Below are 15029 nucleotides of genomic sequence, written 5' to 3' on the forward strand. Positions count from 1 at the left end.
ATTATTTTATAGGTATGACTATGTTAGACGAATGAGAGTTGGCCATTTTAATTGCGGATTATGATAAACACCCTCTTAACTTTGAGATATTTAGGTTAGACGGAATACTTAAGTTTATTGGAGCTAAGGTCAATGAGAGGCTAATGAATCACTTGTACAAAATGTGGAATCTTGTTACAAGAACCTTTCACATTGGGGAAAGACAAATATGTCCCACTTTGGAGGAATTCCAAGCAATTTTTATGATTAGGAGAGAAAAAATCTTACACCTTAAGCCATTATCGGAATCCATTTCGTTGAGGAAGGTTCTCTAGATCATGCAAGCACATTTATGAACGAACCAGAACCCCCTCTCCAAACCTACACGAACTACAAATTCATAACTTTTCTAATCCACCTATTCCTAATGTCGAATCCGTCATCGAGGAAGTCACATATTATAATGATTCTGATTTAGATGGTGAACGTTTGTCAACTAAAGAAGAGGCCCGATTACAAGAACTGAAATAGGGGAAGAGGAAAAGTGGACAACCTGAAGGAAAAGAAAATTCGATTTATGGAGAAAGATATGATGGTTCAACAAACAGACCTATTACACCGCAAAAAGAAAATATTATTCAGCTTTAGGCTACACATGTGAAGATGAAAGTCTATTTTTCACAAAATAATGAAAGCAAAGAATGTCAAGACATATGGCGATTAGAGAGTAGAATTAGAAGCGTCGAAAAGGCCACAATCCCAAATGATTTTACATTGCTTGAGCTTAAGAAGTATATTTGGTTACATTGCTTGATCAGTCATTATTCATCAATGGTTATCTCTCATCCATGATCCCTTTGAAGTTAAATTGTAATTTCACTCCAAATCTTTCCAAGATATCTCGATGATGTTGCCCTCATATGGTACTTGATAAACAATGTGACACAATTTGAAACAGTAGATGACTTAGTTGAGGAATTCATATGCAGATTTAGCATGCACCAGAGCTTAGACAACACAAAACAGGACTTGAAACATGTCAAGCAAGGCGAACATGAGAAGTTCGCCAAGTATGCCGCTAGATGTATCGACATTGCGTCAAGCATCGATTATCTCCATACTAGTACTCAATGATTTAATTTATTATTAAAAATATTATTTTAACTTATGTGTAAGTAAAATTTAAAAAAAAAAATATGCTAAAATGTTTATATATATATATATATATATATATATATATATATATATATATATATATATATATATATATATATATATATATATATTAATGTTAGTTTATTTGTGCAAATAAATAAGATAAATAAAATAAATATATATTAATTTTGATTTATTTTATAATTTTACAGAGATTAAGAAAAATAGATGTGAAAAAAAAAAATGAGAAAAGCCACGTGACCGGGCAAACTAATAGTAATAGTAGTGTTATTTACAACCATAAATTCCAAAAAAAAATTCTCAAATATGTCAAAATTCATCATTATAAATAGCAAACCAAGACAATCAATATAAGAGAAAAAAAACTAAATGATGAAATCATATTCACAATTTTTAATTTTCAAACTTTTGTCTAAATTTTTCATTTTGTATGTGCGGTTGTTTGAGAGTTAGTTATCTGTACAAAAAGTTTATAACATTTTAAGAAGATTTAAGACTCAGCTCTAATTTTGTCTTAGTTTCATTTATAAATTTCAATTTGATATATTTTAATTGCAGTTTAATTTTTTTAATTTAATTTATTGATTAAGATTCACTACTAACATAATTTTAAAAAATTTTGGTTGAATTAAATTTATTTTATTAACTTTATATTGAAAATATCTAAATGTAAATTGTGAAATTGAAAAAAACGGGTTTGTTGTGCTTGAGTTCCTCCTTGCTCAAGAACGACAACACCAAAGATATGGAAACCGCATAATTTGCAGCAATGGAAAGTTGAAGATGAAGTTCGCTAACCAACCCACGACAATGTTTATTTCTGTTTTATTTAACATGATGTTATTGTAGTCCGGTTCCTTAAACTAAATGACCTAAACCTGAGGTCTATGTGTAAAACCTTTTATGGGAGCATAAATAACATCATAGAAGGCTGTATGGATTGGGCTAATTTTTATGGGTAGGGTTAATTTTTAAAATTCAAACAAAATATTTATATTGAGAAAGAAAAAATAACTTCATTAGTTTGGATTAATTTTGAGTTTATTTGTGAATTTAAATGGGTAACTAGTTGAGTATTATTTTCTTGCTGGAAATTAGTTTGGGCTTTACAAATGCTAAGTACATTTAACTTCATTTGGCATAATCTCATTAGAAAATTCATTTTGAGCCAATTAATGATAGATTCATTTTTGCAATGAATTTCTTTAAGGCAAAGGCAATTGATGCCATTAAAGTCATATTATTCTTACTTACTATATAAGATAAAAATTGGCAATGAAATGGCATTGAATTCATTCTTAGTTTGGTCAAAAATATGCAACTAAATAAAAGAATAACCCTTTTAACCCTAAAAAATTAGGAAGCTAATTCTCCTTGTTCTTTGAAAAAAAATCTTTCATATCATTTTTCTTTTAATGGTAGTTTCAAAAGTACTTTACATAGTGATTAAAGTGTTAAATCACTACAAAATGTATTAGACCAATAAATTCTAATAAAAAGGGTGACAATGAAGTATGAAACTGATTTAAGAGTCAAACTTATGTCTAATCAACCTTTTGATAAATGATTTCATTTTATTATATTATATTTGCTTATATGTTTGTAACATCCTAATATGGATATAAGTTTTTCGGTAATTCCTCAGACAAATATCATATTAAATTAAAAAATAAAGATCATGTTAAATGTAAACCCAAATCCTCTTTCCCTATACAAGCTCATTCATAAAAGTAATGAAATTTGGGATGAAAATTGTGTTTGTTTTCTAATGTTGATTTATTCAACTAAATGCAAACTAAAAAAATAATCATCTATGGCCTTATTTAGTATGAAGAACTTGTGATAACAAAATATGTCGGCTTGTCATCTATCTTAAAGACATGCATGGTTTAAGAAAATTCTCTATAGGATGAACAAGACAAGCACAAGAGAATGTCTTAAAATAGCCAAAAGATTATTAATTGTAGAATGACATTTCCCAATTGATAGTCCATTTGAGACTGAACCTAGATGTAAAGCGAGACAGATAACTAAAAAAGAAACGATGCTCAATTGTCACTCTTATCTCTTCATAATAGCCGATTAGTCTGAATTGGTGTATTAGTGAGTAATCTAGTTACCAGTTGGAAACCGGGCTGTCGACTCCAACTCCCATAGCGTTCAAGCCATTGTCCACGTAAAGAACACTGCCAGTTATTGCTGAAGCCAAAGGTGATGCAAGGAAAGCTGCTGCATTCCCAACTTCATCTGTTCAAATTAATCGAAAGCATATTAAGGTTGCATTTAATCCCATGTTAACAGCTGAAAATTTATAATTCTTTCTCGAGCAAATATTGTTTTGAAACTCTTTCAAAATTAGTCAATTTGTAGATTCCAATGGAGGGGGAAATGTGGAAAAATAGAGCTTACACTCAGTTAGAGTTGGTTCCTCATGGCTGGAGGATGAATCTGTCTATCCTATGTTGCTTTTTTTGTCCATTTGGTTGAACTGGGATATAATTTGTCAGGTCATCAATCTGTCTATCCTATGTGCAAAGGGTGCATTCTTTACTGAGTAGTCAATCATCATTTCAATGAAACCAATAGCTTTGGCAGCACGACTTCTTAGTGGGCCTGATTAAGCAAAATGCAAAATTCAGTTTGTAATAGTATCAAAGTGAAAACTTTTAAAACTTGCTGGCTTGAAGCCATATTACCTGCAGATATTGTGTTGACCCGGATTTTGTTCTTTCTTCCTGCCTCCAAAGCGAGTACCTTCTAAATACATAGAAGTCTAGTAATCGGGAAAAAATTGATGGAAAAAACTGACATATTTAGAACCTAGTATTCTGTCACGATCTCATTGGAAAATTGTCAAGGTTACAAGATTGAAAATGTAATTTTATCAACATAAAAAAAATGTGTATGTAAATATTTTTTATTCATGATCAACATAAAAAAATTGATAAAACAGAGGACTTACTTTTGTGTCACTCTAAAGTGCAGCTTTTGCAGAACTTATCCCTCCTCCATATCTGAAAGAAGATGAGTTTAAAAATCCATAATAACATATTTCAAGAATTTATCAGGAGAGTTAGATTCGTGTCGAGGTGCGAAAATGACATATATATACCCTGGAATTATTCTTTCAGAAGCAATGTATATTAAGGAAATTGTAGAACCACCTGCAATAGAGAACCGAGTCAATTCTTCAGCATTACACATTTGAGTTACCAAATTAGTGATGATGACAGTGTATACAAAAAAGAGATTGGGACGAAATAATGCCTGAATTTATTATCGGGAGAAAATTCCTAAGTAGTGATACAAAGGAATAACTAGACGCCGAGATAGCTGTTAGATACCCATTTCTAGATGTCTCCAGTAGAGGTTTACTGACCTGTATATGATTCATTGGCAATAAGAGATTGAATTTTAAAGAAATAATAGAATGTAAAGGGAGAAAATAGGACCTCTGGTCCATTGGCAAGTGAATGAACAAGTATGTCAATGCTTCCAAAGTCTTGCTTAACACATTCAACAACTTCCTGCATAAAAGCAATATAACTGTTTAATGGAAAAGGGATCAGCTTCAAAGTTTCCTTATTCACTCATGTATTATGTATAATTAGATATGCATTTTGATGTTTTTCTTTTTGTCTGAAATGGTTCAAGAAAAGGATTACAATAATGCTTATGTTTTCTCTTCATCATGGCTAATAAACTGTGTTGTGTTGAGTTTCTTGTTTAGAAACACACTAAGATTGGAAGACTTTCAATGAATTAAACTTTTCAGTTAGCTAACAAAATGGATATTGAATGTAGTTTTGTTCTCTTGTCATTTGCTTAGTGTTTGGAGATAACTTGTTGTAGTATTCTTGATTTGGGTTTCCAATGTTGATCTTCACTTGAACTTGTTTGATCTTGGGTGTTTTGCCCAATACAATTCAAAATGATCTTGTTGATGTTTTGGTGTATTAGTTGATGATTTAGTGATGGCATTTCTTATATTACCCTTGTAGAATGAAATTATATACTAAAACAAGAACACTTGATCTATTCTATTCAATTCAATTGTATTGTCTTCTTACACCTAATAGTATATTATTACACATTGAGGTTCCTGATTTAGTAGTGTAACTATAATTTGTGGTTGGTCGAGCTCTAATTATGATCATTTTCCTGGCAGTTCTTAGATTGGTAATTTTCTTTTTGCAGGCTTTCAGGACTTGCAAGTATATAGGAAGAACACAAACACAAATCCTTAATCTAGTGGATGGAATTCAGTGTTAATGAGGAATTTCTGATGTTGTTACATCTTATTATACACTAGAGAGATATAATGTTTATTTTTGTTTCATGATTCTTCTTTCATAGACATGTACTTTAGCTTCTTAAATAAAAGTCTAAATTTCTACTATTTTGCTTTAGAATCTTGCTCTTGTACTTACTTGTTAGAAGTTATTAGTGAAATAAATAAATAACCATATTTAAGTAAAAATTGTATGTTGAAAATTATTTTAAGTTATCATTTTGGTAAAATTTAATGCTAATCTAATGTGAAATTTCAGCATGAGCTAAAAGGAGTCAAATGGACAGCATTTTATTGTGTCATTCAAAAGAAATACAATCAAATCTGGTAAAACATTTTAATGGATTAAAACACATTATTTATAAAAAAAAAGAAAAAAAAGAGGTATTTGATGAAAATTATATATATTATCAAACTAAAAATAAATTTATTTATATTTTGTAAATAAGATGTTATTGTTAATTATTCTTTTGTATAGGTAAAAAGAACATAAATTTTTTTGTTGAAATGAAATATTCTCTAAAGTAGTATTTTATTATAATTCTATTAATTATTAAAATAAAAGATAAAATTAAATAAGTTTGTGTTTGTTAAAAAAAGGTTTCTAAAAGCTTTTTGGATTTTGATTTTTTTAAATGAAATTTTCTTTACTTTTTTTCATATTTATTTTGCATAGTAACCAAATAGGCCAAATGCTAATTTATATAAAACTTTTTTTTTGAAATGGAAATATAATTGGGCTTAATATCTGTAATAAAAAGAGTATAAAAAGGAATATAATTAATGAAACGCCAATCAATCAAAGAGAGAATTGTTACGAGATGAAAATAATTAATGTGAACAAATATAATTAAAATAAGAAAAATTGAATTAGGGTAGGGCACCCGTTGCCATCCCCTCCAATGACTCCTTTTAGTGCATCAAGAATGATAGAGACTACACTTTTCGACCACATCGTTTGACGAATTGCATAACCCTCACTATTCACTACTAATCTATTTATACTATTTTATTTATAACCCCGGTTGTTCACTGCTAACTACCAACTGATATTCAACCCTAAGGCATGGTCATTAGTCCTAGCCCTAGTACTAACCCTTTTCCCTATCTATCATATGTGTAAATCGATTTACAAAAACATATTTATCTTCTCAAAACATTCAAATAGATATAATATTAGAGATGAATGTAAGAAGATGTAATATTTGTAGAATGAATTACATTGCTAATGAACTTACATGTAGATGAAACCGCACCTCTTTTTCAGAACAAAACATCATTATATCGATCAAGAATCACTCGCCTCTGTCCTTTTTCTGCAATATAAAAAACATGTTAAGGAAACTGTCCATAAAATACTCTACAATAAACAAGCTAAGGATTAGATACTTTTACAAGAATCCTATTCTTTCATCATATATTATACAGGACATATCAAGCCTTTGGCCTTTTTAAGGCCTTGTTTCATGAAATATTAAGTAATAAAGATTTTTTTTAGTCATTTTACCCCAAATAACCCCACCTTTGGTTACAACAATCATTCAAACAATTCATAATCTGAGCTTACCATTCTTTTGCTAACATATGGCTGAATCCTAATCGACGCCTCAGATTCAGAATCATCAACTTTATTATTAGCTGATTTTTTCTTCTCTTCAGACTCAAATTCCTTTCTAGATTTCTTCCGGGTGCCTGATTGCCAAACACTTCCAAAATTAGGAAGCCAGTTTGGATCCACATCTCTGGAAACAATCTCTCCCCTTTTCTCCATTTCCATCTCGATTTTTCGTTGCTCTGCCCAAGCAGCTCCCACTCGATTTGGGTTCAATTTACTTTTTCCTCCTTGCTTCGAAAGAGAACCACTTGACCGGCTTTCAGATTTTAGTCCAGCATTTAGATGATCAAACCAAGGAGGTGGTGCTCCTGAGTGCACATTTCCTTGACCATCTTGTTGTAGAGGGATGGAGATTTTAGTTAGGCTATTCAAGCCTGAGGAGAAAAATGTAAATTAGTAAGACTTACATTAGACAATAGGCCTATTTGAAACACTTTCTATTTTTGGATTGAGAAATTACATATTTTCAAATGTAATGTCATCTGGATCCACAAACGAGACAGAACAGTGTTTCCAATAGGGGCCAAATACAGTAAAAGAAAATGAACTAAGTGCTCACCTTGATTTACAATCTCTCTATTTACCGCTTCTCCATCTAGATGGACCTATGTCTCAATCAAGAAAATCAAAAAAGTTTCCAATAGAAAGAGAGCAGAAAAATATTTATGCAAGGAACTAATCAGAGTTGTAAGAATTACAATAATGCTCAAACTAATGTCTCTATTCATGTGCATACTTTGACTTTCTAAACTAAGAATGTGTTTTGATAACACAACTTATAACTCTATCATTTGAATTAAGTTATCTCATAATTGTTATTTAAAATCACTTAATTATTTAAACTCATCTCAAATTAAACAAAAAAATATGTCTTAATTAGATACTTTATCAATTACATAACTTGATAATCTCGTATGAGTGTTCACAAGATAACTTTAGTCCTTAAAAATTAACCAAATTACGTCGTTGTAAGAGTAAAATAGTGTATAAGTATTTTTCTTAACATTAATTACACATTTTATCAAATCAACTTGCATAACAAGTACTTCAACTATTGAGAATTCACTTTTAGAGACTAAACTCGTTCGACAGTTAAATTTTTCAGTTTTATCAAATGAACCCTTAGACCTTTTAAAATAACTATGAAATGCTCAAGGTCAATGAACATGCTTACCCCTCCTCCAATACTGATGGAATCTTTTCTAACATAAGTATTACTTGTACCTGAGTCAGATATGTATTAAAAAGAAAAACATTAGAATTACATTCTTCAAATTACTTCAAACTATTATAATAGGAGATGTACATTGCATACACACCTGTTAAATAGTTTGCATTGCATGGAACTGTCTCAAACTGTGAGCGCATATACAGAGTCTGGTTGTCTCTGACTGAAGAGAAGTCTGAGCCTGTAAATTGATGTCTCTCATCCGTATTCTTTTGTAAAGGCAAAACACCATTCATATAACTAGAATTAATTGACTGATTAATATTTTGATTGAAAGTATCTATACATTTAGAGTTGAAATCATTGTGGATATCATTCAGAGGTCCATGAGTCGTTTCATTTGCACCATCACTTTTAAGTAATCTGCACTTCTTCTCCCACTAAAATAACAAAGAGGGAAACTCAATGAGTTATTTGTTGATAAAAAAAAATCTCATAGACAAATGGAGATAATTGTAACCACTCTAGTTGTTCATTACAAGAGAGCTTAGCAAAATAAAATGGACCCATTTGGATAAACTTATGGTTTTTGTATCTCGATACGTTTGAAAACTAAATTTAGTTGGGGGATTAAAAAAATTATTTTTGATTTGCATCTGTGCAAACAGACAAAAACAATAAGTTTTTCCAAAATGAGGACATTGATATCACCTCTTTGGGTAATTGTTTTTGGTTCCACAATTGTCATAGAAAACTTATATTTCTAAGATATGTAGATGTCATATGACAATTGTTTTGGGCAAATATATTTGTACTGTTCGTAAAAAGAACATGCCACATGCAAAGATTCCATGAGAATAGAAGGTTTGAGAACATGTATAGAGAGGTGACCATAGAATCACAGGAATATGATCAATTAGCAAGTGAAAAACAAACTGAATGTAATGGACCTAGGCTACTATGGGTCTGACTACGCCCATTAGATGAAGAATATAATTAATTAGTCAAATATTGTTAGTTTACTACAATAAATAAAGTAGCTAGGTTATTTCTTATCGGATTATATATGTTGAAAGACAAGACTATTCCTCTCTCAACTCAGGCTATTTCTTTCTCATCTCCTTACTCCTTCTTGTATAAACCCTAGAGATTTGTTACACTGATCGTTTAATTGAATTAAATTAGTCTTGGTTGAACAATATTTATCCAAGTTTTGAGGAACTCTCCCTATGTGGTTTGAAGCGTTTGTTTTATTATTTGAGCTATTGACAAGGTGTTATTTTATAGTAAATTATCGGGTCAAATATCTCAACATTTCTCCACAATCCACATGATTTTTACATATAGTTTCAGTAACTTACAAGTGAAGTAGTTCAAGTAAGAAACCTTTTAGGTTGCACATCAACTCACATCATAACAAGATAACATGCACTGAAAGAGTTGTAGATCATGGATATAAAATATTGAAGAAAATATAAGGATTTCAAGAACAATAAACAATATCATAGGGAATACCTTTACTATGTCTGCTTCCAAAATCCTCAATGAATCCACCTTATCCATCTTACCACCATGTTTCCACAAAAAACTCTTGGTGTTCTTCAGATGACTCGCACTCGCCAGATGATGAATTGCAGTGCCACTACCAATCATTAATGATCAACTTACAAAATATATTGAATAAAGGGGACAGCAATATTCCCTTTAATTTTCTCACGTTGCACTAGTAACACTTCAATTTCTACCATAATTGAAAGGCATATACTCATGAAAAGAAGAATTCGGATAAAAAATCATACCATGATTGTTTTTCAAATCTTAAGCTTGCTAAATTTGCAACCATTTTAAGAATTCAGAAACAAGTTCAGCCAGAATGATAACATCTAGGCCAATGCTTTTAGGTATTCAACATCAAATCTATCATTATATTCAGAATTCAAAATTTCACTTCCATGTATCAACGGAAAGCAGAGAGGAGTACTTACAAGGCAAAGAAGCTGGATAGTTCTTCAATATCGCAATTGCAGAACACGCACCAAACACGATTCTCAGAACCATGGAGGACAGGACTCTTCATGTATGAGCGGATGATGGATAGTTTCTTATGGAATCGAGAGATGATAGAGGATAGTGAATTGACGTGACTGGGAAAGTATTTGTGACGACTGTCTTGATTATGATTGAGGTTGCACACCTCACAGAACTCAAATATTACACCATCCTTCTTCATTTTGGAGCTGTTAGAGGAGGTTTGATCACTTCTCTTATTCATAGAAACCTTCTCCTTCTGAAGACCGGCGAATCTGCGATCGGTCACAATAACTTCATACAAAGTTCTCAAATTTTCAGCCAATAGAACTAATTTCATAACAATTTCATACAAATTTCACAAATTTTCAGCCAATTGAACTAATTTCACAATAACTTCATCTTCATTAATTTCACAATAATTTCATTCATACAAAGTTCACAAATTTTCAGGCAATTGAACTAATTTTACAATAACTTCATACAAAGTTCACAAATTTTCTGCCAATTGAACTAATTCATAAAATTTCAGCCAAATTCCACAATAACTTCATACAAAAATGAAAGAAACAAAATGCATAGCTTCAATCGAAACGAAAATGGTAATATTAAGACAGATGCATACAGTTCTTCTTCATATTTTTAACATTCTTAAATCATCTGTTTGATGCATTTAATAACAACAGGCAGAAATGAAACCAGTTCAAACACAGGACCTGCACAGCGAGATTCTGAAGCAAATTGAAATTCGTTTTTTTTAATCTAATTCAACATTACAGAACTTGAAATCTAGCACACTAAGACTCGAAAGAAGAGAAGTTTGATTTTTTGCATTAAATAGTTTAGAAATCTAGCACACTAGTGACTTTTCCATTACATAATTTCGTCCGGAAATTTGTTTTCATAATCTTCTTCTTCATAGAATACCCATATTAAAACAATTGGGTTTTCTTAGCAATTAGTCAGCAAATTAAGACAATATTTTCGTATAACCTAATTCCTAAATCCTTATTTCTAAACTAATTACTAAGTCGTCAAAGTTTACCACCCTAACATTGGTAACATTATTTATTCCTAACATATTACTAGACTACGAGACTAATATACTAAAAGATTAAGAAATCAATCTGGAAAACAATGAACGACGCTCAGAAACTCACTCGTCTGGAGTCTGGACGACGGCTGATTCGGATGAACCACCGGACAACTGGACAGTGATCAGGTTGTCAGACTCCTGAGTGTTGAGTTGTGCTATCGAGGTTCGAGCGTGCGACCGGCGTGGATCTGCCCTGGCGCGGTCCGAAGACTGGAGAGTGAGTGAAGAAGATAGGTCTAGTCGGATGAAAAGGAGGTCTAGAAATGGGCTCTTTGAATTGGTTTGGGCCTATTTTTGTTTTTGAGATATTATTGATCCATTGCTCGCAAAATAAAAATAAAATAAAATTAAAGTTAAACAAATAAATATTATTATATTTTTTAATATATGCATAATTTAAAAAATATATATCTAGAACATTATTTATTATAAAAAAAAACTTTATTAAGATATTAATAAATATATATAATTTAAATAAAATAAATTATTCAAACTCAACTCAACTTACTCGAATTTTCATAGAGGACAAATAATATTAAATTTGTTTATATATAGATAACTAAAAAAATTCAAAAACATTATTTCATTTAAATTTATATCTAATAAACTATTAAAAAATATATTTTTTAATAAATTTATTTGTAACAAATAATTATCATTATTAATTTTCAAACTTTCTCATAGTCTCATCTAAATGGAAAAAAATTTCCTAGTCTAAAATATTATAGAGGGACCATCTTCTTTCATTTATGTTCATAAAATATTATTTAAAAAATTAATTTAATAAATAATTTTATATCATATTTAAAATTGAACATGTGAATAATTCACATTGACTAAATCCTAAGCACTAAAAATGTACAACGAGAATTTCTAATTATTATGATAGTAATTTGAAATTGGACCAACTTAAAGTCAATGACAAGTCTAAACATACACTTGTTAGACATAATATTAATGATGTAAAAATGTGTGATGAGCAGCTTCTTGAAGCAACAGCTAGAGCAATTCAACCAGTGCTAGGGTGGGGGAGTCTGGACTAGCCGTTGCAGATGGGCTTTCAAATCTGTTAAGGTAAAAGTGAAAAACAAGCATCCATCCAATAGGTTGTACTTGAGGTGATAAAGAAGCGCCTTTTTCTTTTTTTATATATGGTCTGTTCTTATTAGACCTTTTCATCACGTTCTGAGGAATCCGAAAGTCCCTCGCGCTGCTTCTGCTGTCTAACTGACATTTTGCGTTCCTTCCCACCTGGTTTAGAGGAAGCATTACCGTACCATACCATCCCAATCACCGCTATTGTCATTCCTATAACCACTTGTAGATTTAGGCCCTCTTTCCCAAAGAACAAGAATCCTAGTATTAATACTAGGATTGTCTTCATATGCCCAAGGACTTGAAAATGATACGGCAGTGAATCTTCCTATGCATATGAACTGGCTAAGGTTAGTCCCTACTACAATCGTGCAAGAAAGGACGATAAATACCTGAAACAACAAACAAAAAGATGAAATGAAAAGTGAAATCCTAAACTCTAAACTATTTTTTTTTTCTTTTTTTTACTTACAATAGATGATAGGCTGTACTCAAATGCATCAACTCTTTTGGTCGTGAGCCAATAATCAAGTAAGGGGGCAATAAGCAGCAAACTTGCAGCCTGAGATGGTGCGGTGTGCCCCCAACAAATTGAAAGAACTAAGAGAGTATTTCCTCTGAAGGAAATGCACATAATATTGTTGCAGAGCAGTACTCCATACTATAATAAACGCAGCTACGAAACCTCTTCCATTTACACTAACATCAGTAACTGTGCAAACAACCCCCTCAGAACAACTGCAATGCATAGTTTCGTGTTTCTTGAGTATCGAATCTTGTCAAAAACCACTTCAAGTAAGCACGACACATGTATCATGCTCAGCTTTGCAATCTTTGTATACAAAAATCAATATTTCATTCCAAACAAAAAAAGAAAAAGAAAAAACAACTAAAATCTATCATCACCAGATAGAATCCTACAGAATTCCACATGAGACTAACATTCATACCAGCAATTGAGAAGTTAGCGACTATAACAAATTTCAGTAGGTCGCTGACTGGTAAATGTGAAGCTTGTATGTCACCCAGCCACCTCAGAATAGAAGTCATCAATGTTGTCGTAGCAAAATGCAGTCCAGTCAATGTTGTAGCTGCATGCATTATCCATTGATTTGTCAAATAACAGAGTCATCAATATATATATATAATGATTTGATTATGAACAAAAATAAAGGAAACTGACCAAAAACTGAAACCATATGTAGCCATTAATGCTTTATTGACTAGAATGATTCCAACAGATGTGAGGACATTGAACATCCATGCAGCTGCATCAACTGCATCCTTCTTCTCAGACTTGCTAGAAGGTGCCATTTTCTATAACCTCTTCCCTTCAATTATTATATATCAATCAATTGCACCAAAACCTTCACCATTCCTCCTCCTCCATAATAACTTGTCAATTTCAACACCTGCTGGTGGTTCAAGGTGTGTATGTGTGTGCGTGTGGAAAACAAATATAAAAACCAAACTTTCAGCAGTTGTATCTTGAATTCCATACAGATAAAACACAGAAACCATCTCCTCTGTCATAATTCGGAATATTTATTTGTGTTACTTTATCCTCTATAATTGTTTTTGAACACAGACATCAGAATTAAGAAATAGACCAGTTGAGGATACTTCTGCATTATTCCTTTTGCCAGCATCAACTTCAAATCTGTTCTTAGCCTTGATCGGACCATGAACTTTATTTCCAGAAATTGAACCTCCTTCAGCCTCATTAACTGTAGCATTTGAGACTAATTCATCCATAACCCGTCCCTCAAATGAATTCTGCATAATATTTCCATTCTCAATAGCAGAATGCATTAATGCATAATTTTTTCCACCAGCAGCACCTCCATTAGAAATTAAATCAGCAGCATTTCCATTAGAATTTTCACCATTAGCAGCATTAACATTGTCTTTCCTTTTTATTTCTGCACTTGAATTTCTCAGAATCTGCACAGAAGATGTTTTCCTCTGCCTTGGATAAATTACTCTTCAATGCATGCTCTTCTCTCAGAATTAAACCAGAAGCATACTCTAATCCAACAGCAAAAAAATCATCAGTAATGTTAACAGCATGGCCTTCAAACTCAATTCCTGCAATCTTCATCAGGTTAGGCTGAACCACAACAGTCTTAAAAACATTAACCTCAGGCTCTGTATCAGATTCTTGATCCACATCAACATATCCCAAATCGTTAAGGCTAGTCAGGTCCAGATTACTCAGAATTTTGCTCTTCAACCTTAGTGTTAAAAATAGAGTCCTCTTCATTCAGCCCAATAGCATCTGCAGAACCAGTATCACCAGCAGAACTATTTTCCAGCATATCAGAACCCTTAACAACAACAGCATTAGATTCAAATGCCTAGAATCAAACGTCATTTCATCATCAACTTAAATAGGAATATAAACAACCATCATTTATACCAAAATTGTATTTCATTGCTTTTAAAGGGAAATATATTACAAACTAAACAGCTAAACTAGGAATAGGAACCATTTAGGTCATTACATTATTTGTACTCATCTCAACAAGCCATTAAAAAACTGTAATTGGACCTTAGATTGATGTAAATGATGATGAAGCAA

At 31.6% G+C, this 15029-nt stretch overlaps 2 protein-coding genes across 2 annotated transcripts; both read right to left on the minus strand.

Annotated features, from left to right (window-relative positions):
* Positions 1-3685: 3685 nt before the first annotated feature.
* On the minus strand, positions 3686-10306 carry LOC124943352 (TITAN-like protein). The gene is made up of 9 exons (XM_047483868.1): positions 10215-10306; positions 9745-9871; positions 8576-8669; positions 8381-8470; positions 8236-8285; positions 7621-7666; positions 7014-7435; positions 6685-6762; positions 3686-3768 (listed from the first exon to the last, which is right to left on the minus strand). Exons 1-8 carry the CDS (start codon positions 10304-10306, stop codon positions 6742-6744), a joined length of 942 nt encoding a protein of 313 aa, XP_047339824.1. The 3' UTR covers positions 3686-3768; positions 6685-6741.
* A 2046-nt stretch (positions 10307-12352) lies between these two features.
* LOC124943353 (UDP-rhamnose/UDP-galactose transporter 6-like) lies at positions 12353-13762 on the minus strand. Its single transcript, XM_047483869.1, has 6 exons — positions 13645-13762; positions 13391-13539; positions 13153-13280; positions 12921-13065; positions 12626-12840; positions 12353-12419 (listed from the first exon to the last, which is right to left on the minus strand). Exons 1-6 carry the CDS (start codon positions 13760-13762, stop codon positions 12353-12355), a joined length of 822 nt encoding a protein of 273 aa, XP_047339825.1.
* Between the last annotated feature and the right edge of the window lie 1267 nt (positions 13763-15029).

This window comes from Impatiens glandulifera, chromosome 6 (genome assembly GCF_907164915.1).
Source record: "Impatiens glandulifera chromosome 6, dImpGla2.1, whole genome shotgun sequence".
Taxonomy (NCBI): domain Eukaryota; kingdom Viridiplantae; phylum Streptophyta; class Magnoliopsida; order Ericales; family Balsaminaceae; genus Impatiens; species Impatiens glandulifera.

Bases quoted from the DNA above. Each gene is read 5' to 3' on its own strand.
- LOC124943352 (XM_047483868.1), bottom strand. From the start codon at position 10,306: ATGAAGAGTCCTGTCCTCCATGGTTCTGAGAATCGTGTTTGGTGCGTG. The intron at 8,670-9,744 runs GTATTCCCTATG...TTGTTATTTTAG, and splicing joins TGGAAGCAGACATAGTAAAG to TGGGAGAAGAAGTGCAGATT. The intron at 8,286-8,380 runs GTGTGTATGCAA...TATCTGACTCAG, and splicing joins CAATGCAAACTATTTAACAG to GTACAAGTAATACTTATGTT.
- LOC124943353 (XM_047483869.1), bottom strand. From the start codon at position 13,762: ATGGCACCTTCTAGCAAGTCTGAGAAGAAGGATGCAGTTGATGCAGCT. The intron at 13,281-13,390 runs GTTAGTCTCATG...TTGTATACAAAG, and splicing joins TCTCAATTGCTGGTATGAAT to ATTGCAAAGCTGAGCATGAT. The intron at 13,066-13,152 runs GTTAGTGTAAAT...CATTTCCTTCAG, and splicing joins TTGTTTGCACAGTTACTGAT to AGGAAATACTCTCTTAGTTC.